The following is a 24,890-nucleotide window of genomic DNA, read 5'->3' as shown; positions in this document are numbered from 1 at the left end:
AGGTCTAGGTGTTGCACAAATACTGTGAATGTGTCGAAACACTCAGTCCTTGGTGAAACACACACAGCACGTACTCAGACACTGCTATTTGACCAAAGGCTGGTGTTAATTGGATCACCGGGAAGGATGCTCTGCCTGTGATTGTTGCATTGTGGAAGGGTTAGGATTAAAATGAGGGATAGGTTTAGAGATCAGTTGTGGAGTTTAGAGTGTGTACCCCCCCCGGCTAATCCAATTTAGCATCTAGCTTTGAACTTCCATACATTTGTGATGTCACAACCTTTTAGGAGGAAGTAAAGACAGAGCTAGGAAGTTACAAGCATGAGGAAAACCTGTGGTTAGCCGAGTGTGTCACTCAGAAAAGAGTCAGCCAATCAGAAAAGAGGGCCATGGGTATCAAGGCTCCTTAAAGACACAGACACAAAACAGTCAGTTCTTTGTAGCGCTCCAGAGAGAAGCTTAAAAGAGGAGATGTAAGACTATATTTAGATGGTTTTGGGATTTAAAGCCATTCAGATATCTTCTCAGGGATATCAAAACTGCACCGGAAAAGTGTAAAATATGGGACCTTAAAATCATTCACATAAACATAGAGTATGAATATTAGATACTGTATGTAATGGTAGACTGAGTCCAATATATAATCAAGTCTAAAACTTGTTTATAAAGTTAATGGCAGCCTTCTCTTCTTGTGCTGAACTTTACTTTTTATCTGCCTTTCCTTTCATACAAGGGAAAAACCTAAGCACCTGGAGGATAGTTATTTTCTTTGCACCTGATATAAGCAGTTGGCACCGAGCACCGCTAATGACAGAGGCTGGAGAAACTGCTGAGGGGTAGCATTTTCCCTCTCCTGTGTCTCAGATAAAACTTTACATCTGATCATTAGGACTGGATGTGGTTCTTGATCAGGACTTGCAGGCAGAGGATATGGAGAGTGATGGGAAGGGCTTTCAGTTGATACACAATGTTGGGCCCTCTTTTTATTTTCTACCACTAAAAGCAGGAAAGGGCTTAAGGATTTGCATACAAATGATGGGGCCTGCGTTGGCATGCACTGTTCTGTTTATCAGATTAAAACTATAGAAACCAAGGGGAGTAAATTTCCGTGTTTAGAATATCCAGTTTCTCTTTCACTGTGTCACAAAGTCGGTGGGAGGTTGTGGTTAATGAGCTACGTCTCCCTAGGTAACACCGCCGAGATACATTTCACCACAGACTTACTCAAAGATTCTTTTGATGTCATTTGTGTTTCTTATTTTGAGACTGTAAAAACGACGACATGTGAACAGAGGAAACAGTAACTCTGGTCCAAAAGGAGTGACATTAACATAAAAGTGAAGTCCTCTACGAGCATGCTACGAGGAGCATTTTCCTAACAGTTGTCAGAGTTGATGTGTGTGTGTGTTTGTTTGCTCATCAAAATGCAGAAACAATACTGTGTATTGTCAGTGGGAGTAACAGGAGTTTTGAAAAATCACAGTAATAAAGGATGGAAACAAAGAAAAGAATCGAGTGCTCCACAGAGGGGAAGGGCAAAAGCTTCAGTCTTGGTTGAAATTGACATCACTGAGAAAAAAGTGGTATTGTTGCCTTTGTAGCATATTAAACATGCAGTGAAAAAACACTTGTAGCTGTGTCTAATTAGAAAAGAGGCCCCTCACCACAGTAGAGATGCAGTTGTGCCGTAGGTTGAGTTCAGTCAAAGCGACCAGGCCCTGCAGGTTTTCCACTCTGGAGATGCTGTTTCCTGCCAGGTTCAATACTTGCAGCTCGCCCAGATGAGTCACGTTTTCTATCCTGTGGATCTGGATTAAAAAAAATATGTAAAACAGCAATAAAGATAATCAAATTCTACAGATACACGGAGGCACAGAGGGAAGAGGGATGAGCGAGTGTAGCGGACTTAATATGTCCAAATTCAGTGATTACTTTTACATGCAAGGGATGTATTTAAAGATCATCAGATGGTTCACAGCTTTTTAGAATTCTTTATCCTGTGAACTGCTAAAGAAAGTCACTCTTATGTACCTCAGAACAAACTATTATAGCAACAAACTGTATCACTACTGACCATCTTAAACTACTGATTTTCATTCAGTTACATTAAGCCATGACTCCTACCTGACCTTCCACATTAGGATGACAAAGAACTTGCTAAGGGTCAGTCAATGGTGAAATCTTACCCTCCCTTCTTTACCTCTATGTCTGGGAGAGAATAGGGAGCCCCTGTCAGAGTGACATTTTAAATACTTCAGAAGAATCCCCAGTGGCTGTTCCTGTGTGCTGGTGTGTTTGCGCCCTATATTGCACACTGTACATGTAAGGAAAAGGTCAAAAGGGCATCAGGAGATTGAGGATTATGTCAAAACAGAAAACCAAAAGATTCCTGTGGTTCAAATGTGAAATTTAGCCCTGTAAAGCGGTAATAAGTCATTTTACTCAGCAACTCTGCTCTAAAAAGATCTGAAGGCGGTTTTGCAAACGATTCTGGTCTTTGGTCTCGTTAGTTTGCCACTTCCAGATGGTGTGAGACATTCAGGTTCATGTAAGAAAACCTACAGGGAGTCCAGACAAGAGTTAATTACAATAGAATTAGTAATGTGCAGAGAGTAATGTGCACACTCTGACAATGTTCATAAAATGCAGTCATGATGAGGGATGTTTTTAGAAACAAAAAGCAAGCAATGCCAATCTGTTAACCAGTATCTCACTCTGGTACTTTGTACATTACTAATTGTATGTCTAACACACAGTTAAAAACAACAAGCAAACATGATTTAAAGCAGAGAAACATGATGTATCGTGTCATTGCTGCAGTAATGTTTCTGATCTAGAGAGTCTGTCTGGCACACTGTCAACCAAGACAACTAGAACCAATATTTCACTAAGGCAGAGTATACAGAGAGGCAGTCAAACTTCAGCTACCTGGTCAGTTATATGTTGTATGATATGATTAAATACTATTAATGTATACCAGCTCTGACTAAAGATGTGTCTGTGGCCGTTGTCCAACAGTACTAGCAGTGTGTGTGCATATACAGGTGGCAGCATGGTAAAAGAAAGCGACACTAAACCGAGTGCATCCCACCCTCTACCAAAACACTACCATTAAGGGGTTTTATCTGGTGATGGATACGTGAGATCATCGCGCTGTATTTAAAGGCCGCCACAATAGCTGTGTTGAGGTGGCATGAAAACCTTCAGTCAACACAAAATATAAGAGAACAATGGTGCCTAAAAGATTAGACCGGCAGGGGTGTGATTCAAAGAATTCCGGTTCATATATCGAGGATTACAGTTAGATGCCAAGGGAGTTGCCCCTGAATACATTAAGATGAACACAAAACGTGAATTATCACAGACTTTGTGTCCCTGATCTACACAGGACAGGCACCTGTCAGCGAGCACAGACATTGTATCTCTGTACATGCTGAAGTACAGTTTGGATAACCTGATTTTAAAATATTTGAGTGTTGTGTTACACACCATGAATTAGTTGCTGTCGAGTGGAGGAGTTCACGATCCAGAATATGCACAAGCAGTTCACCCATTACTGTGCCTCCAGTAGAGCTGCACGATCATAATATTATGATGATTTATTGCACTCATTTGCCTGATACAAAAATAATATAATGGTACCTGATACAGGACCATCACACTGACTTTAGACTACAGAAAGTAATCGCTCTGGTTTTTAACTTCAGTCTTTTCAAACACAACATTTGAACAAGTATATTTTTTTGTATATTTTCTTTTCACCGGTGTCTCTTACTCTCTCTTACTGGGTTTGTATCCCTTCCTGCAGGTTTCTGCTGCTCTGTATCACAATAAGTGACGCCGCATTGTCATTTGTGGGAGAAGGTAGAAGTGCTTGTTTTGACGCAGCTTGTGTCCCAGAAGAAAATGCTTCAGGATTATTGTCATTTAGAAATGAGATCACAGGGAAGCATGAATCGAGATCGCAATTTTAAGGTGTTTAGTCTTGCAGTCTCTAGTAAGATTTAATTTGTCACAAAGGAAGGACAAAAATGGCAGTATTATAATATAATATATCTGTTGTGTCTATGATAACTTTTTTAAAATATAAAACATTGCTTCAGAGGCAGGACATTAGACCGGATCTTGGCTCTTGGCATGTTCCTTGTAAAAAACACAAAGCACACACCAACACAAGTGTCACAGGTATCTTTCATCATAGCATGAATGTGAGGGCTCCCTGTCCCAACTTCACCCTGTCCCAGAGTGATATGCCAAACAAACATGACACACTGAGTCAAACTTCATTAAAATCATCATCTTGATTTGTCGGAGCGATACTTTTCCTACCACAGCCATGAGCGCAGCCAACTTCTCTAACTGGGTAATGCTTTTTCTTCATGTCACAGACCCTGCAGGGCAATCTTAGCTACTTCCTGAGAGTGTTTAAGGCAAATTGCTCATGTGGAAGACATCGCAGCCTAACTGAACAATTCAGCAATGTCGGGTCACATTGTAACCCAGACACTTGGTCACTGAGACTGAGCGTGGGCTGGATGCACACTCCCAGGGAGAATATCTCCTTTTTGAACTAGAGATGAAACAACATCCTGCTATAGAAACAATTGGGTACAATGATCGAGTCCCCTGCTCGAGGATGGGAGGAAGAAAGGATGACCATGATGTGCGGCTCACGGTTAAAGCATGCACACAAAAAGAAAGAGGGCAAGCAGCTTTTGCTATGTGACCAACAATGACTAAACAACAATCTCATTTCACTCACTTCATTATCTTATATCATCTATTGTGCTCCAATTCAACTTGCATGTGGGTGGTCAGATCTCTGGTGAGTTTGGAAAATGTTGAATAAAAGTGATTAAGCAGTTATTTGAATGAACAAAACAGGAAACTTCGAGGTCAGTCATTGAAAGGCAACCTGGCCTGGTAAGAATAATAGATTCATCATCTGCTTCAGAATAGACGTCTGCCAACAAACGGCTGCCTCTGAATGCAATGTGCTCTCATTGACCAACAAGGACAGTACAAAAGAGTCGATTTACTAATTCATTCTAAAGTCACTCATTCAATTGTGACATTTTAAAAAGTGTTAAAATTGTTGAGATGTAGTTAGGAAACACAAAGTTGGCTGTGATTGAGGCAACAAAGCACCCTCTGCTGGGAAATATAACAAAACACTGCAGCAGTCATTGAATAGTAATTTGGATGCATGCTCATGTAAAGACCAGCCAACACCAGAAAGGGAAGGAGTCTTACCAGAGCTCTGGAGTAGCTCTCTGAGGAGGTGTGTAGGCGGCATGCTGGCAAAACACTAATTTGACCAAGGTTAGGCTTTTCTATTCTATCTTCCTTTCTCATCCGACATCATTTGATTTCTCAGGCTTTTAATATCAGTGAGGGAAGGCTCTATTCTGGAGGCTGAACAAATAGCGCTCAATAACATATTTAGACACAAATTAATTGCAGAACACTATCATGTGCGACAGCGTCAAACCTTTCCCAATGCTGAAAACACAGAAACAGTTGGGCCTGTTGAAGAAATTACGCGAGGGCCACTGAGGAAATGAATGTGGGAGTAGACCCCAGACAAGAGCTTGTGATGGTTTTCGATTCTTTGTTCTCTGAGAGTGCTGGGAACTAACGCAAATGCTGACGTTAAGTCCCTAAAAACACCCATCGGATATCTGGCTCCAAGAAGAAATTTCAATAGAATGATGAAAGAGAAGGCAACACATGACTTATTTGTTCCTAATACTGTTTCGGAAATTCAATTTGCAAAAATAAAGTTAATATTTTCCAAGCTGTCAGCCAGTAACAGGCGTAGAGTTTGGCTACGATGTCTGCCCTGAATGTGCATCATTTCATAAGCCAGTGGGCTGTGATAAAAGGTTTCAAATGAGCATGAAGACATGAACTCTCATGCGTGGTCTCCTGCTGTCATGTCCGATTCACTCCAGCATCAACTCCTGCCTCAGATCATGATCTGCATTTACAGCATTAATACAGCTGAATTATTAAATACACACATGCTGTGTAGGTGTGAGAGCAGGTGAGGGAACAGTACCTGATTGTCATGCAAATCCAGGATATTCAGTTTGGACAGGCTTTCCAGGCAGCATATCTTCTGAACTCTGAGAAGTATCAGGAAGAAGGAGAAATAAAATGTAAAATACAACATGAAATGTACAGAAAACAAATTTTCTCACAAAGCACGTCAACAATTAATAACACATTTTTGTTTATTCTTGAATGGGAAGTTTTATTAAACAGGCACCAAACAGAAGACAGACGACTGGCCGGCAAACACATTGAAGGGTTACATTTCCCCAGGAAACTGAACACACAGTAGTATACAGTGATGCATTGTTCAGGACTGTCCATATGGATTTAGATCAAATGACACTGAAGGATAAAAGCCTGCAGTCTCTTTGAAAAGGCCAGTGGCTAAATCGGTGGGATTCTTCACTCTCCAGTAACTTTACATGACCTCAGACATACCGCAGGTCTAAAAAGACTAATGTCATGTTTGACAGAAAGTGGAACAAATGCCAGAGTTCAGCTGTAAGATCTTAATGTCATTCACAAAACTGGGACTTCAATCCTCTTCCTGCTGAAACAAAAATTATACTGAGATGAATGTTTTTTTGGATAACTGGGATCTGAAAGCATTCCTCTCTGAAACTCAACGTTTAAGCAGCATCTCGTGGAGAAAATGGATAAAAACCCTAAATGTAAACAAAAGGATTTCTTGAACAACCAAGAAGTGAAATTTACACTTCAACACGATATTTCTGACCACCGTAGAAATGCAAACCTCCATTAAAGATGTTGGATTAAAGAACAATAAAGCTACTTAATGTCCATATTTGACCCTTTATGCTGCACAAGTAGAAATAAACTGTGACATGTAACAGACACAGTTCAGACTATTCTGACACTGGTTTGTTTGTGACTCCTGTTGTGACAACTCACCTGTTCTTCCCCAGCATGAGTATCCGAAGAGACCTCAGAACTTCAAGGCCAGTCATGTTGGAGATGTGATTGTCGTGCAAATTCAGGAAAACAAGCTGTTGCAGACGTGACAAATGCTGGATCCTTGTGATTTGATTGTGCTGCAGGTTGAGAAGTTGCAGTTCTTCTATGAAGCCCAACTGGGGACATTCCTCCAAATGGCGGCTGGATAATTGAAAAAAAGAAAGAAAAGAAAAGCATTTTGTAAGATTTAGGCTTCATAATGTACATTTTATCAATCATTTTCATGAAATCAAACCTGGGTTTCACATTATTGTAATGATTAGTATCTCACTATACATGTTGATTGAGTAAATTCGTCTTAGTCCATCACAGGCAAATTATTGTCAGCATAACTGCTCATTGAAGACATGGGTGGGGATTTAGAGAGACTTTGCTGCTCCCTGGTGGCAATATGAAGCACTTGCCATTCTAGCTGACCCTGTCATTATTCCTACTGCAAATACTGTGAAGGTCAGTGAGTCAATAAAACTCAATGACACGGAGGACACAAGAATATGAAAGACATTGCAAGTAAAGGTACATAGAAAAGCTAAGACTTTTGATAGGTCAAACATATGACTGGTTTTAAAGAGACTATCAGCTAAACCATAATGTTGGGCCACAACAGACACACTTCACATATGATGGGAAAAAAAAAAAAAAAAAGAGAGGACAAAGTGTACCTGTCCAAGTCAACTCGTTGAAAATTGGATGCAAAAGGTAACTGGGCGAAGGGAAGACCAGGAGCAGCATAGTGACTGTGTCCAGCAGAACTACCTGACATGGACAGTATAAACTGGATTCAGGATACACACAACATCCAAGTACATTACACGGGAAGTAATCCTACACGTCTGCAGAGTACTGACGTAAAAATCAGTATTAAAACCAGTTTCCATATGACTGATATTTCCATATTTACCTGCAGGCTTGGGGATTTTTAAGGTATTACGGCAGTGAGAGGCCCCTGCATTGTGGGTTGGTCTCCTTGGTTTGTCGCTAGCTGCTTGTGCAGCATGTGAAACTGTGGCACCACCCGCTAGCAGCATCCGATTATGAGCAGGAGAACCTGCACGGCTGTCGCTGGTATAACATGGTCCCAGTGGTGTCTGGACCAGTCTTTTCTGGCTGCACGCATATGACCTGCTCTCTACAGATAACATGGTGCAGTAACAGTAAAACACAGAATCCATGGCCAGTCGTGATTAAACAATATGATGCTGAATAACAGAGTCCTCTTGGGACAAGGACCGGGGTGAGTAAGTGGGTCAAACCTACCTGGATGAGAGTGGTTCATTGTTTGAGTGGCATTCATGTCTGCTTCTTTTTCAAGACCTTGAGAGCCCGTCTATAAAATGAGAAACATGATGAACACAACCTGAAAACTGTAAGTGCTGAATAACTAACTACACAGCTAGTCCTCCGGTTACTCACCATCTTCTCCCATTGCCCCGGCGCTACTGATTTGACTGTTGTAAGGTGCAACTTGCAGCTGTTGATCTGCAAACATAGATTACTAATTGGTCAAATGTCTCCCATTAAATAAAACATGAACATGTAGCGAGGCTTCTTTTGTTTTTACTACCGAGCCACAGGCTAAACTTGTAAATGTTTGTTCATAAGTATTTAATAGTTTTAAATGAAACGTGATATTTACCATGGGGCTGAGGAACGCCCATCTGTCGCTGACCCTGGCGTGTTTGCGGGAGGGCATGGTGGTTTTGCCCACAGTCAGCTCCGGCTCCATTTAACTAACGTTTCCTAAGTAAACAGTTAACCATGAACGTAAAAAAAAAAAGTTTTAAAAAAGCTTTATAATCGATATCGCTACAAATCTCATGAATATTTAAAACAAATACGTCAATTCACTAACGACAGTATTGCTAAGGCTTAGATTTGTTGCTCCAAAACCGACGTTCCCGCAGACTTCCTCGGCAACAAGCACTGTTACCGTGACAACGACGGCGTTGCTTGGTTACATTCACTTCCCGTTCCAGTAAAAACCAACTCCGAAGGGAAACAAGTGTTCAAAGTGTTTATTTAGGTGACGTCGGTTTTAGTCTGCTTTGCAGCCTACGTAGTAATCAGCAGTGTACTTAAGTGCGGCACTTGTTCTTGACTGTTTCCATTTTGTGCAACTTGATACTTCTGCTCCACTAAATCTTAGAGGCAAATATTGTACTTTCAACATTACATTTTTCATATCGTTTCTGTCCAGTCAAAAACACGTTATTTGGTTATTTTGAATTTTAAGTTGTTGTTTTTTTGTTTTTTTTACAAACTGAAGGATTATATGTTCTTTTATGGGCTGAGAAAATATTCCTACTTAAATTATAAATTATTATAAATAGCATATATTTATATGTAAATAATAATTCGTTGGAAAATGCATTGTTTTTTTATGAACTTGTTGACTTTTTAGAGATTTGGGGTTCTTACAGAACAGAAACAACACAAACATACAATAATCTAATAGAATATGATTCATTACTGTCAATTAAACGAACCAACAGTAATGTTAAAATTAGCTCAACCTTAAATAACTATAACACTAAAATGCACATTAATGCAACAATTATATCAATTCAGACCAATTATATATAACAGTAAAATACTGACAGGTAGCATATACTGCATAATGTGAACTTTTACTTTTAATACTTCAAATACATTTAGCTATGTACAAGATGTATAGAGTGTACAATAACTCACCTCTGGCAAAATCCATCACAGTACAATAACACTGTTGACTGTGTTTCTTGGTTTGTTTGTATATTATAGATATAGATATATACTGTACTGTATATATATATATATATGTTGACTGTGTTTCTTGGTTTGTTGTATATAATATATATAGATATATAATGTACTGTATATACTGTGCATTTTATATTTTATATTTTTTTTTTTTTACTGCTATTTACTGCTATTTTATTTTATTGCTTTTCTATCATTATATTATTCTATTCTATTATTTTATTCTATTGTTTCTATTATTGTCTTATTGCTTCTGTATGTATGCTGCTGTAGCGAAAAAATTTCCCCTCGGGGATTAATAAAGTAAATACCTACCTACCTACCTACCTACCTAGAGTTTTACATAAGCTTTTGAATGCATGACTTTAACTTGTAGTGGAGTATTTTCACAGTGTGTTATCAGTACTTCAGTAAAGGACCTGAATAATTCTTCCACCACTGATTATTAGCTATTACTACAGAATATTGTGACGTTGCCTTGTAGACAATTCTTATTAGTTTACTCTATATACTGTTGTGTGGGTTTACATTAAGCGTGTTCCAAGAACTGGGGTCAGTAGGGGCCCACAAGTCCCTGTCGGGCAAGGCTGTCCATGTTTACAAAGCATCACGTCTTGTTAGTATTTTACATCACACTAATGACCATTCTCAGTTGAACAGGTCATCTGTAAATTCCAACCAATCACACATTCCTCCCAGAATACACCTACTTCAGAGCAAATGCAGCAGAAAAACAACTTCACTGACATAACAGTAGCCTAGATAAACAGCAGTAGCCTGTTCTATGGTCATTTACAAAGACATTTAAGATGCAGGTACAGCCAAATGTTTTCCAGCAAACTAATATTTAAAAGGAAATGATATATCCCTGTAGTACATAAACAAAATTGGTCAAACATTATTCTCAGAAAATCCTAATTCTGGTCTTGTTTTAAGGCCCCCATGACCAATGTAACAGAACTAAACACTGAAAAAGTACTGTGTTTGTGGGCGTGCAAATTGCACAGGAGAAGAGCTTCGTGTGCACCTTTCCCATTGGATTTCTGAACAGAATCAAACCAAAAACTTTAAAAAACAGTAATTACTTCTATCTGCACCTGAACATTCCATCTGCAGTCATTTCCTGCTCCTGTTTTGTACTCTGACAGATAAAATTGATGATGAAAGACCTAAAGGCAGTGATGACTCAGTTTCATAGAAATTCCAGGAAGTATCATAGTAATTTCTATGAAATTTCTGAGTCATCGCCACCTTTAGCCGTCTGTGCCTTATGTCCCAAAATGTGCGTCTTGTTGCATTTGAATGAAGGTTCATTCAAAGATCTACGAATTGTCAAAACCCCCTGTAAGCTACAGTAGCCTATATGTAATGTCATCATAGATTGTACACTTCACATGTAACTGGAAGAGAAAAACTGAAACAATCATGAAGATGAATCGTTTATACCTGTTTGACAAGTCGTCTAATGTGAGGAAGGTTCTATTACGTAGCTGTAAAGTCTTTGTCATGTCATGAATAGATTACATTTTGGACCTGTACTTCAAAATCCACAGCTCTAACACAATGTCTTTGCTCTTCGGAAAATGTAGCCCAGTCGACAGTCAGTCAGTTGCACCACAGAACACTAATAATGATCAAATAGATTGTACTGTGTATTTTTTACTCTGCCTCTAATAAGCGGTTGCCAAAAGAAGACAAGTCCAGATTCATCAAAGGGACATCCCACATACTGCCTGTCATAGTCTATTCATGAAGCACATGAACACATATTATGGGAGGGGATCGTCAACAGTTTTAGTGAAAGGCCATATTGACGAAGTGCAATGTAAATTCCAGAGATATGTGTAGCTTGGATACCTCCCAGAAAGAACCATAGAGCCAATAAAAGGTGTTATTCTAGGAGTTGTCGCCTTTTATCTGCGTCTCGTGTCTTTGCCCTTGACGATCTTCATCATTACATTTTCGTTAAAATATTTTTCATTATTTACTCTGTTATATTGTTGTCAATGTCTGCACCTGGATGTCTTGTTAAGTAATTACTGTATATAAAATTGGACCAAAGAGTGAATGATATTTAACACATTTTTCTTAGTTAGTGATATCAAGTATCTCTGGAGATGAAGAAATCCACAAATTCAAATGAGATGACAATAATTTATACTTAAAGAATGGAAATGTGCATCTAAAAAACTCTGAGACTGATAGAAATACAACAAATGTGATTCATATGGATGCTTTTTCCCTCACACAGTAAATATAGTGTAATTGCAGCAGCAGCACTGATTTGTTGGCAGCAGCACAGCATGGCCCCTGCTTCGACTGAATGAGGAAATGTAGAAACAGGAACAATTTGGATGTTTGGATGTGTGTGTGTGTGTGTGTGTGTGTGTGTGTGTGTGTTTACATCTATATTATACATGTTAAAGGGGGATAAATCTGTTCATACAATCACATCAGCCCCCCGTTGGCAAACAAGAAGCAGCTCCCTGTGATTTTACTGATTGAATTTTAGGGTGAAGACTTGGTTTAAGGTCTGTTTAGGTTTAGTTTCAAGGAAATTAATGTAAGTCAGTGTAATGTCCTCTGAAGTGATGGAAATACAACCGTGTGTGTGTGTGTGTGTGTGTGTGTGTGTGTGTGTGTGTGTGTGTGAGAGAGAGAGAGAGAGAGAGAGGGGGAGATTTTAATATGATGCTAATCAGCTCGAAGAAGACAGTGTATGCAGCAGAGGAATATCTGAGCACTGTAAACGATCAGAAATTGAGAAAGACGTTGCCCATGAACAGACTCGGTGATGAGAGCCTGGCCAACACAGACAGACTTGGCTGCTTCGAGAAGGCAGGCTGTGTCAGCTCAGAAAAAGGTGGAGAAAGCAGCATTTCTTGCTATACTGCAGCACATTTGAAAACATTAGAACAGAGTTCTTTACAATAAATAGAAACAGATTTTGATTCACTCTCTAAATGCAACATCTACTTCAAGAAAACAATGTCTGCGTCATAGATGCAGTGAAATGCATAAGTGCCAGTCAAAACCTGAGACAACCAGCAGCTGTAGTTAAGTGTCCTCACAGCTCACTCTCTCTACCTTCATTTACTGTTTTCAACATTGATATGTACACGTTTGTGTTAACTTGGTCTATATTTGTATGTTGTAGTTTTGTGTTTTTTTTCTTTAATTTCTCTGATATTGTTGTGTTGTCCTTGAAGCTTTGGCAATATTCTACCTAACATTCATGTCAATGGAGCATATCGAACTGAACTGAATTAAATCTGAGATAGAGAGAGGTTTTTCTTATCACTGTATTCATCTAAAAAGCATTTTGTTTTTGTTTACCCAGACGAGTGAAGAAGATTTATACCATGTCACAGTCAGAGGGGAAAGAAATGACTTGACAGCTCGGAGTCAATGAATTCAAGCATCAGCTATTTATGAAAGACCCTGTGTACAAGAGTGAGTTTAAAATGGAGAAACCAGGACTGTTGCAGCACTGGTTAAGTGAAACATTCATTATTTTTTTGTCATACAGACAGACAGTAAACCCCATAGTAAAATGATTTGTTATAATAACATTGTATAATGTACAATAAGCTTTCAGAAAACATACAACCCACAGCGTAAAATAATATATTAAAAAAAAAAATACTCCTAAGATATATTTTTATTTGAGATGTTTCTGCTGTTTGATGTGCTGACTGCCAGAAATGAAGTTAACTTGTTCACTAAGGTTGAGGAGCAGGGTCACGCCTCTCACACTCCTCTAATCACCAGGCAAGCCTACATACAGTACACATACAGTATACCTGGTTAACCCTTTCGTACTGTTGGTCTCTGTTCTCCACCCTGCCACCCGCTCCCTCTCATCCATTCACTGCATCCCTCCCCCAATCGCTCTTCACATCCATTCATCCCCTCTACCAGCCAGATCAAACGACCTCCACATCCATCCTCATCATCACTTCCATTATTCATTGCCATCGTCCAATCCTTCCTCTCCTCATTAAACCTGTAAACTCACATCACTGTGGTGTCGTTCTTGTTAGCGAATTGGGGATCACAGAGCTACAACCATCCCCCACCTCTGCAGTATTCTTCAAATGGGGAAGTAAGAGAGATAAGAGCAGGGAAACAGCCTGGTTAGTCAGGCCCCCAATCTGCCATGTCACACTATGGCACTTTTAGCAAAGTTAGAAATGTTTTCTGCAACTGAGAGAAATAAAAAACATTATTTTAGAAAGTTTCACACAGCCGGCCTCATGTAAGTTCCCTATTTGTCAGCCATCCATTGCAAGGTTATTTCAAGGCGAGCACCACTTCTATATCTAATTATATATAAAGTATGGTCACAATCTAACCTTCTTGTCCTCAGTTATGGCATTCAAAAAAAGCCAGAAAAATGATGAACATTATGATGTCACTGTGAAGTTGACCTTTGGCCATCACTGCCTCTTATTCAACAGTTGTGTGAATTTGTTTTGAATTAGTTTATGAATCCTCGAGTTATGGCCACAAATCTGCTTTGTGAATTCATAGTGACCTTTGAACTTTAGGCACCAAATTCTACTCGGTTCATGCTTGAGGTCAATTGAACGCTTGTGCCAAATTTAAAGAAATTCCCTCAAGGCTTACCTGATATATAGTGGGACAGACAGACAGTAGACAAATGAGATATAAAAAAAAAAAAAACATAATGCCTCCATCTGCATGGCTCTTGGCCGCATTGAGGAACAGAGACTTGAAAAGCTCATAAAGAAGAAGGAAATAAAAGACAAGGAAAGTGAGAAAAAAATTACTCTGAAGAAGAACCCTTAAGAGAGGAGAAGTTGTTCAAAGAGCAATTCTCCTTGGAGGCTTGGTGGTGCGTTAGCTGGGAAAATGGTAATTGTGAAAAATTAACTAATTAAGCTGCCACTTTGGAAAAAAAAAAAAAAAAAGATAAGGGATGTCAGAATAATACTATAAAAGAACTTAAGCTGAAAAGTCAGTCAGTATAAGTAACATAAATAAATTAAATTCAAACCAATACAACAGCCTTGTCATTCATCCTCGCTTCATGAAACTCTTCACTTGGCTTTGTTTTGAGCAGTTTAATTATATCATACATTGAAAGGAGCCTCTGTTTTATATGAACAACAAATCACAGAACAAGAGAGACTCTTCTCAATATGGATTTTTTTTTTTTTGTTCATTTTTGAAAAATGTTTGTGCACATTGTTGGCAGATGGCTGGAGAGAGAACTGAAAAAGGCCGACAACCACTGATAGGAGGAAGTGGCCTGCAGAACTATTTTTACAGTGGCATCGTTGTAGTGCTTCCTAAGTTCTGTCTCAAAGTTTCTTAGCAATCCTTTATCTTAATTCTGGTAGTTCAGGCTTTTCTGAACTACTGCTACTAGATGCAAAGCTAGAAAATTATTTGAACAAGCTGGCAGACTGTCGCTCGATCTGAGCGGACAAGTGTGCGATAAGAAACCAAATGCTTTCACAGTATTTGCTGCCAGCCTCTCCCTCACTCCCCTTTCTCTCCCCATTGTCTCCCTCTTTCTCTCCCCACGTTGCATTGTACACATAGAGTGGCACTGTATGGCATGTGGTGCAGCGAATGAGTCAGACTACCCACCAGCTGTGAGCCTGGGTTGCCAATGGAGAGGAGTAAATATATTTCATGCAGGGCTGGCAACAACCAACGATGTCGGTGTGACTGATTTACAGGGTTATTAGGATGTAAACCAATGGCGAGCTGCTCGAACGGACGTGAGGTGGGCCTGTAAGCATACAGGGGAGTATTCAGATTACTATAATTATAATGCTGTGGCTGAACACCTATGTTGTGCTTCACCAACATAAATTAAACATATAGTCTGAACTCCCACACATACTTTGGGAGGTCTCTGTTGTTTGTTCTGTTGTCTGAGACAAAAAACAACAACAAAAAAAGCATCCTAGTTTAACTTATATTTTACTGAAGCTTTACTGTAGGTCGAGCGCAGGGATGTAACTAACAATTAGCACTTTGAGGTTGTGTCCTTGGTGCTGTTTCTTACAGAAAATGTTTGAGTTTTACTGACTTTAGGGTGACTTTACGCACAAATTACAGCTTGTGGTTTCTGGAGTCAATATTGTTCTGATTAGACTGTTTTCAAGTAAAATCAATTAATGCTAAATGGGCACTAAGAGAGCGCAGACCTCCGCCAAGGCCAATAGTGTTTTTAAATGCAACAATTATGGCAATGTTACAGTTTATACTGTTATAGCTTATACTGCTTCAGTTTCTCCCCAAAGAAACCCCTGTCTCTGAGTGCTCCATAACAACTACCCGCTGTATTAAGTTTAAGCACGTTTATCTTAGAGGGTTACTGCACCTGTAAATGTGAAATGTGATTTGGAGTAATCATATTTCTAGAATAAATCATGTTTTGTCACGATTGAACGTTTCTAACATCAACTAGATTTTAAGCTGTATGTCAGATACAGATACAGATACGGATATCATCTGGCAATGATAACTGACAAATGACAAATGATGATGGGCCACAACGTTTTTAGAAATCCAGGGTGTGGCCCTGGCCAACAGTTGTACCAATTCCCCAATTTAAGTTAATTTTAACAGGACACAAACTATTTTTTTGATACCCTACCTAATGGTCTACAATCTCTGATTTGACTTCCATTAATGTCCACTGCTAATGTGTGTCCTCTTGCTCCAGGCACTTGCACCTCTTGCCTCCTGCCCAAGACGTTGAAAGCCTATTATCCAATTAGCAAGGTTACCAGGACGTCGTCCTTGGCACGGCAGTTTGCCAATTAAAGAGGAGCACGTGCATTTGGTCCCCTACTTAGAGACATGTAAACGGGGCAATCGTGTCTTCACAGAAACAGCCAAGACTGTGTGTGTGTATGTGTGTGTGTTTGTGTGTGTGTGTATGTATGTGTGTATGTGAAACTCCCCCCGCCCCCCCTCCCAAAAAGAAAGAAACATGCACGCTTTGGTGAACGCCTTCATGCGCTGCCTCTGCTTTCTCTTGCCTCCTTCTGGGCTTTGTGTCAGCTTTTGTTTGTGGGTTGGGAATGACTGCGAAGAGACGCTGCCGCGGCCCAATCCCAGAGCTCGTTTCAAGAGCAGAAAGCCTCTTACATATGAGGAAGTAGCAGCAGTAGCAGCAGCAGCAGCAGCAGAAGCAGAAGCACAAGGAGGCTCCAGCCCGTCGGTCTCACCAGGTCCAGGCTGCGTCTCGCCGGCTGCTATAAGCCCCGCCGCTCCTCAGGGCCCTTCGTCGGGTCGGATCTGGATCGGGGGTCTCTGGCGAGCCGTGGAGCGCGTCTTCGGAGCCCCCTGGGTCCTTCTCCGCCATCACTGGTGCCCGAAGCGTCGAGCAGCTTTGCGCACCCCGTATCCTGCCTGTGCCTTCGAGTCGAGTACGATTAAAAGCTTCCAGGGAGGCGCTGCTGCTGCTGCTGCTGTTGTAACCGAGGACGAGAGGGGACCGGGAGGAACCACCTTGACTTACCCGAGGAACATGAGTGGGTCCGTGGGGATCCCCAGTTTGAGCCCGGCGGAGTGCGCCTCGGATGCGTCAACGGAGCAGGGCATCGATGAGGTAATTACCGTGGACCAGCACTCGCAGGAGATGGGAACGGTGACGATAACGGTGGCCATTCAAGCGGCGGAGGACGAGGAACCGGAGGAAGTGTCATCCAATAATATTGACTTCCTCGGAGGCAGCTGTAGTGAGGACGAAATCGGAAGACATGACAAATCAAGGTTTGAGTTATTTGCTACTTTTAAGATAATCGCCTTAATAGCCAGTGATGTGTAATATAGTCTAACTGTAAATTGAAGTGCATTACATCACTACAAGGGAAGCGAAACTTTTTTCTTTGGCCTGAATTGACTGCACGAAAAGCCAAAGTTCATATGGTTGGAGTAAAAATAAACGTTTCCCTCTTAATGTGTTGGAATCTCGGCAGTCTCTTTCTGCACTGGCTATTATAGATGAAATGACAGCACATGAGCAGCTCTGCTACAGTTGGGCTCCTCTAAATGAATGCCAGTTTTGTAGAAAGCCACTGTACAAACAGCCCGACAGGTGCCTCACAGTGACAACAAAAGATGCTGACAACTGGGAGTGTATAAATCCACCCAAATACTTGAGGGATATTATTATCTTTTGGGGAGGCAAGTGTTTAACCACCTGTAGGCAGCGTCGGGACTCTAACAACCAGACACCTGAGACGGAGCGATAAAGGATAGCACCTTCACTTTAATCTAATTCCCCTGCGTCATGGCCTGCTATTTTTATCCTCTGGCCTGTAAGGTTTCTACTCGGACTGCGTGCGTAAAGAGTGAGTCAGTGATAGAACAGCCAAAGGGAAAATAAATCAGTCTCTCCATACCAAGCGTTTGTTTACTCGTATAGGTCACACCTTAACGGTGTGCCTTCTGTAACACCCGTGCAGGCTGGATCGTTGCAGCAGGTTTTTCACACAGGAAATAAAACTAAACGTTCTTAGAAAGTGCAGATTGTTCAGACATGTGGCTGTTTCGTCTGATATCGCTGCAGCATTCCTTCAGAGACTTACAGTGCACTGCTCAACCGTGACTTTATAGTAAATTTCATCACAGCCTGTGTAAAAAAATAATCTCTAACAAGTCTTTGTCTTTGATTCCGAATTTTCTCGAGGACAGAGAGGCTTCTCCTCTAAATGCTCTGGGGAAGATGTGGGCTCGTGCCAGCTGTGCGGTCAGCCGGCTGGAGAGCTGTTGACTGAGGTTGTGCGAGGGAGGAGGCTGGAGGAGGTGATGAGTCATCCACAAAATTTCATTCAGACCCTCACTCTAATGAGAGGCTGCCCGATCGTGCTGCTTTCGCGCCTTTAGTCAGGTGTCTTGTCAAATCGTTGCAGTGTTGATCCCAGGTTTTGTGACTTGTGTGAAGTTGATGATGGTGAGCCACCATATTCTGTGTGGGAGAGAGAGTCTGTGACTCCGCGCCCTTCAGATGGAGAGGTCTTGGCAGTTTCAGGACTAGTGGGATACTGGTGTCGAGGTCTGGCGCTGAGGCAAGGTGACTGTGGATGGAGATGCAGCTTGTCAACTGCTAGAAGGAAAGGAGGGAAGCAAACGGTCCATCTCATACCAGCATGTTGCAGAGAGAAATGGCAGGAAGAGGATGTATTCCTGCCAACAACTCGTAAGCCTCTGGCTTATTGTATTAATGAAAGTGTGTAACAGTTGTAATGTTAGCTGTGTAGGATCTGAAACATTCTGCTGTTTCAGTCACTCTGACCACGATCTGTGTTTTCTTCCCACACACAGTGGTGCCGGAACCAGCGGAGGGGAGCTGGAGGAGGAGAGCTGGCAGCCCCCGGATCCAGAGCTCACCCAGAAGCTGGTCGCTCAGATCGAGTACTATCTGTCCGACGAGAACCTGGAGCATGACGCCTTCCTGCTTAAACATGTCAGACGCAACAAACTCGGCTTCGTCAGCGTCAAGTTGCTCACCTCGTTCAAAAAGGTAACTGTGGCTGCGGAACATTTGGGTAAAGCAGGGAATGATTTGAATACTTGTCCTGCTAAGGCTGGAAACTGCACACAAAGCTCTTTAAACAATTGCTCTTCTACTCTTATATTTATTATAGAATAGATACCACATGCTATATACACCACTGGAGGTTCATTAAGTGCCTTTTTAATGTTGAATACTAATGTTGCTGAGCTGATAGTCTGCTGAGAATAATGTTTAACCACATTTTTGCATGTAAACATGTCCCCCCCCCCGTCCCTCTCCAGCCATCTTTTCCATTTTAATTCTCTATGATGTCGTAGAGGCTCGTGAGGATTTGAATAGCAGTTGAAAACCAGTTGCTTTTCAGCCTTCTCGCATTGCTTTCCAACAGCTGGTGCTACGTTGGGCTCATGCATGCAGATTTGTTTGATTGCGATATTTTGTTTTTATTTTTATGTTTATGCTCCGAGTAATCTCAGTTCTTCCACGCATGCTAATTTGTAATAGACACTAGCATTCAAATGTGGAATCGGCAACACTGAGGTGACGCACCGTAAACATGAGCAAATTATACAGTGATGGATAGAGCTGTGGAGTTTGAAGCCTGGGTGTTTAGCTCTATTGAATTGGTATAATGATTGATTCAGAAAGTGTGACTAAAAGGAAGGTGATACATTCTTGTGATTGATCCTTCTGACATGCTTAAGTTAATGTGTAGCCACATTTTTTTTTCTTTAACTGTAGCTTGATAATTCCTTGGCAGAAGCTATTGCATCCACCAACTCTGTGACCTAATGGTTAGGGGATAGCCACTTAACATCACCCTTGTAACACAAGCCTCGTCTCTTTGCAGGTGAAGCACTTGACTCGTGACTGGAGAACAACTGCTTATGCTCTGAGACACTCGAAGGTCCTTGAGCTGAACGATGAGGGGCGGAAGGTGCGACGCAAGTCCGCCGTACCGGTCTTTGCTAGCGAGTCGCTGCCCAGCCGCATGCTGCTGCTAAGCCATTTGCAGAGGTGGCCGGAGCTGGCCGCCATCACGAAGGATAATGGAAGTGGCGAGGGAGGAGCTACTCAGCAGGAGCAACTGATGAAGCTGCTGCTGAAAGCGTTCGGAACATATGGCGCCATTTCCTCCGTCCGAGTCCTAAAGCCGGGGAAGGACCTGCCGGCAGACCTGAAGAGGCTGAGCGGTCGCTACACTCAGCTAGGCACTGAGGAATGTGCCATCGTGGAGTTCGAGGAGGTGGAGGCTGCTGTTAAAGCCAATGAAGCTGTAGGTAGTGAGGATGGAGGGGCCAGTTCACTGGGGTTGAAAGTGGTCCTGATTGGCACCAAGCCGCCTAAAAAGAAGGTACCCAAAGAACGACCTCGTGAGGAGGGAGGGATGCGTAAAAGCCGCTCTCTGAACAGCAGAGTGCGAGAGCTTCAGTACCACGGGGACGACTCGGCCTGCAGCTCCTCAGAGACAGAAAGCAACCCCACATCGCCCAGGCTGGCTAGAAAGTCCCTGTCCTGCAACAAGCTCAGCCCGACCACTGCAGGCATCAGCTTCCAGAACAATCACCTGAGTCCTTCTATGTCCCCACGCAACAGTCCCTGGTCGAGCCCCCGTGCCAGCCCCTGTCCTCAGCGCAAATCCCACAAGTCACCCTTGGCCAGTGAGGGCAGACTGAGCCCCGAGCCTGGGCGCCGCTGGGCAGACTACTCCTCAGACAGCAGCCTCACCCCTTCAGGGAGCCCGTGGGTTCAGCGGCGCAAGCAGGTGGCGTCTCAGGAGAGCAGTCCGGTCGGCAGCCCGATGCTGGGCAGAAAGATCCAGAACGCCGACGGGCTGCCGCCAGGAGTGACGAGGCTGCCGAGGGGCCCCGACGGAACACGTGGCTTCCACTGTGTTGCCGTTGGTGAGAGGGGAAAGAGCGCTGCCACTCAGACTTGATAATGTGGTGCGTCCTTATGCATTCCCAGCCTCCTGAAATAAAACGTATATTGGCCGTGTTGCTCAGCCCCCGCCCCACATTTTGAGACTGTGTGGATATATTTTTGTTGAGTGCATCAGTTTTCAGTCTGTTATATTTTTATACAACATTTTCAGTTACCATGGCAACATTAGTGATTTACTAATGGAAATTTGAGTGAACGTAAATGAGTATTACTTTGAGAGAGGACTTTACATGCGCCACTGAAATGGATCATGTCGCCTCCATTGCATCTAAACTTCTTCTACTTGAGGCGAGCCAGAGAAGGAATTCCACTTTTCTTTGTTACATTTATTTTTAAATTATTATTTAAAAGTGTCCTCTGTCTTGTGCGTAAAAGCTCGCAACATTGTCTGTGGATGGTGTGTAAATGTGTAAGTGGTGTAAGTGGCATAGGCACATGGAATTGATAGCGATATCACCGTCTGCCTTTTCTGTATTTGTCTACCGTGAATTCCATTTTTACATACTATTTAAACTGAGGCCATAATCGCTCCACTGCCATAAAGGTTGGACAGTTCAACTTGGACATTATACATTTTGTTTTTTTTGTTTTATTTTGCCTTTTTTATTGTCATTATTTTCAATACGCTTTGGCACTTTGTTGATTTAAGGGTCTGTTCAAGCCCTGTAAAAGTCGGGCAGGTAGCTGCTTTATTTATTTTTTAGCATTTTTCTTTTTTTTTCATCGGCATATCCGTTTATCATCAGACTAAGCTCACTAAGGTTTGAGGGACGTTCAGGTCAGGCAGAATAGATGCCGTTATGTTCTTGCCTTTACATCTGAGCTGGGGTATTTGTACACTGCGATTCTATTGTACAAATAAATCACTAAAATTGCAATTGGCCTCTTCTTTTGTTGTGACACATTTTGAGTTGGTCTGAAATAACCATGATGCAATCCTATTTATTTCAATATGTAGCAAGATTAAGTGAGATATTGCTACCTTGCCAAGACTGTAGAAGCTAACCCAGACTTGGAAAGAATAGTTGGCACTTTGGTGTGTTTTAAAATGATTTGCACAGATGGGAGGACGATGAGAATATATCAGTCCTCTGTGAGAAACACAGAAATTTCAGAAAAGGCTGGGTTGCACAAGTAGTTTATCAAATGTTCTGATTGCTAAGTGCAACGCCAAGATGCATATGGTCCAGATTGAATTTAAATATATAAAATCCATTATAACTGGTTGCATAAGTGCTCACCTCTTCAATATGAAGAGGCAGCAATTTTCAAGTCTTGCCACAGATCTTCGATTGGTTTGAGGTCTGGACACCAAATTGAGTATTGGGCAGAGTCATTGTTGTTTTGAGGACATTCCCGTCTAAATTTGGCTGTGATTGCGGTTGTTGTCCTGTCTTAAAAATAAATCGCCTACAACAGTTTGTTTGCGGCCTGCAGCAGGTTTGTCACCAGGATGTCTGTTTTGCTGTGTTTGTGTGAAACTTCTTCTTTGACAAGCCTGCACGGCCTGCAGTAGGGAAGCATACCAAAGTCATGATCCGGATCCTTCAGCGTGTCTATCAGCTTCTGGACGGCTTCTCCTCAACAACTCTTGGAATGTAACTTTTTTTTTTTCTTTATGAAAATACACAACATCTACTTCAAGTGCTTAATATGCAATAGTCCATATTCGTATAAACATTCAAACTGTTGCTATCAGTTACTTTGTGTTTTATAATTGTGTCTGCTTTGTTTTCACTGACATTGAACCGAGTTCTCTACTGATTGGTGTAAAAAACAATTACTCAATTGCGATTCAATGTTGTGAAAAAGTAAATAGATGGGGAATACTTTTAATAGGCGCTGTAATTGGTGTCTTGTCCTCAGATGATATCAAATGTTCCTTAGCAACGGCCTAAATGTGAGAAAAGGGAGCACACGACTGACCATGGAGCCAGACTTTTAAATTCATGTGGTTGCTGCCTTCTTTTTAACCTCTTTTTGTTAGATGTGTTAGCTCCTGTAGGAGTGAACATAATGGGAGTACACAATCTGTTGGGATGTGTAGGATGTGTAGGGTCACAGCTCGCTCTCCAAAACTCTGTCTAGTGATGGGGACTAAGTGGGATTGCGTAAGAGCATGTTGAATAAACTTTTGTTCTCCTCTGAATGATTAGCGATTCAAAATCAGGAAGTCGTGATACTGTCCGTCTTTGACGGACGGTTGTTTGGATCAACTCCCTCTGTCTGATCACTCCAACTGTAATGACTGTTTGGGAAAAGTAGCACAAAATTAAATCTATTATCCTCATAAGATGAAGTTCCATATATAGTAATTATCATTAAAGATTTGAACTCGGCAGATGAGAGTATCATAAAGAGATAATAGCGAAACCTAAATCCACTCAAGCTATTATTTGTAATTGGGCAGTGGGCATTGATCTGTGAATAAAATTTGTTTTAGTGCAGTCATTTCCTCTGGGCTTGATTTTTCTCCAAGGTAATTAGTCAAATGTGATGATGAAATTACATGTTAAAGATGAAAATTATGCAATTTTGCAGTGTTCTTCTAAATTATGCCCCTGATCATCATAATTATTACACAAGTTTTGAAAGCATATAATCATGTCATCATATGAAATGCATTTACACTGTCTACAGATAATACACATTCAGTTTACAGTCCAAGTACACCCACTCATGCCTGCACATTAGCTACACATTATGAGGTCATGCTGGTACACTCAGTAACAATCAGTATCCTGTAGATGCAGAATTACAAAGCCTTTTCTTAGTGTTTAAATTAAAGGTCTCTAAATGGTTAAATACATTTAAAAAAATCACATACGCCCTCTTGTAGAAAAAGGAGTCTCTTTCTCAATTCAGAGAATATGACAAACACTTGCAACAGTCTGTGGGAGGGAGCTGTAGTGACCGAGTGGGCGGAGTCAAGTTTGAGGAACTAGAAATAGGGTGGAGTAAATTTACAACCGCCTCAACAGAAGCAGCCAACTGGAAATCTCGACACAAAGAGCAAAAACTTACTAGAAAGGAAATTATTTTTTTTCCCTCCTACGATTTCTTTTCTTTTTTTACCATTATTATGTCACCCCAGCTTGCAGATATTTCTCTATATAGTAGATTTAAACAGTGTGAGATCTTGGCAAAACTGAAATAACCTTCACAATCTGATTAACATGTCAACTGCCATCTGTTGCACTTTGCTGCCTTGCTCATGGGCACCTGAGGGGTATACGTTAAGAGAGGGAGTTTTCCTCGGGCACTACGTTACCCTCCTGACTCCCTCCTTCTGTCTCAGGCCTGCGGGTAGCATTGGCTTCTGGCACCGCTCGCCGTGGTTAATGTGTGAAAAAGACAGACATCTGTGAGAATGACCTCGGCTAATAATAGAGCTCTGGATTCACAGGCTGCAGGGAGAACACCATTCACGCAGGAGGGCCAAGCCCATGGCCCCATTGAAGAAATATCGACAAGCTCTCTTCATGGTACTGACCTGTGACCTCTCTGCGGTGGAGAAAGAAGAAGACGTCCGAGAGAAATGAGAAGTGGGGTTTCTGTCCAGGACGAGTGTGGAAGAATGAAACAATGAACGAACCTGTTCAGACAAACAGAAGATAATCTGCATTAGTCATTTTATTTCTGCTGTTATGGCTGTTTGAGCTGTGAT

At 41.5% G+C, this 24,890-nt stretch overlaps 2 protein-coding genes across 3 annotated transcripts in view; one reads left to right on the top strand and one right to left on the bottom strand.

Moving 5' to 3' along the window:
• LOC138213036 (leucine-rich repeat-containing protein 49) overlaps positions 1–8,872 on the bottom strand; it is a 36,942-nt gene extending 28,070 nt beyond the window's left edge. The window contains exons 1-8 of one of the 2 annotated variants that reach the window (XM_069173846.1): positions 8,669–8,872; positions 8,446–8,511; positions 8,290–8,359; positions 7,934–8,161; positions 7,695–7,788; positions 6,970–7,173; positions 6,062–6,128; positions 1,665–1,808 (exon numbers count right to left, since the gene is read on the bottom strand). In XM_069173846.1, the coding sequence (XP_069029947.1) occupies positions 1,665–1,808; positions 6,062–6,128; positions 6,970–7,173; positions 7,695–7,788; positions 7,934–8,161; positions 8,290–8,359; positions 8,446–8,511; positions 8,669–8,758 (963 nt within the window). In that variant the 5' untranslated portion in view covers positions 8,759–8,872. The remainder of the gene's footprint in view (positions 1–1,664; positions 1,809–6,061; positions 6,129–6,969; positions 7,174–7,694; positions 7,789–7,933; positions 8,162–8,289; positions 8,360–8,445; positions 8,512–8,668) is intronic. The other variant, XM_069173845.1, reaches the window with a different exon arrangement.
• Positions 8,873–16,747: 7,875 nt separating this feature from the next.
• Positions 16,748–22,101, top strand: larp6a (La ribonucleoprotein 6, translational regulator a). Its single transcript, XM_069173534.1, has 3 exons — positions 16,748–17,532; positions 19,087–19,285; positions 20,130–22,101. The coding sequence occupies exons 1-3, from the start codon at positions 16,748–16,750 to the stop codon at positions 21,216–21,218; spliced, it is 2,073 nt and encodes a 690-aa protein (XP_069029635.1). The 3' UTR covers positions 21,219–22,101.
• The last annotated feature ends 2,789 nt before the right edge of the window (positions 22,102–24,890 follow it).

This window comes from Embiotoca jacksoni, unplaced genomic scaffold, assembly GCF_022577435.1.
Source record: "Embiotoca jacksoni isolate LCO1_2020_lvr unplaced genomic scaffold, fEmbJac1.0.p SCAF_6, whole genome shotgun sequence".
NCBI lineage: Eukaryota > Metazoa > Chordata > Actinopteri > Embiotocidae > Embiotoca > Embiotoca jacksoni.
Note: the sequence above shows the minus strand (reverse complement) of the source record. Positions and strands in the feature narration are given on the sequence as shown.

Coding starts and splice junctions, on each gene's coding strand:
- larp6a (XM_069173534.1), top strand. CDS start 16,748: ATGCACGCTTTGGTGAACGCCTTCATGCGCTGCCTCTGCTTTCTCTTG. Junction 17,533..19,086: donor GGAAGACATGACAAATCAAG/GTTTGAGTTATT, acceptor TCCCACACACAG/TGGTGCCGGAACCAGCGGAG. Junction 19,286..20,129: donor TGCTCACCTCGTTCAAAAAG/GTAACTGTGGCT, acceptor GTCTCTTTGCAG/GTGAAGCACTTGACTCGTGA.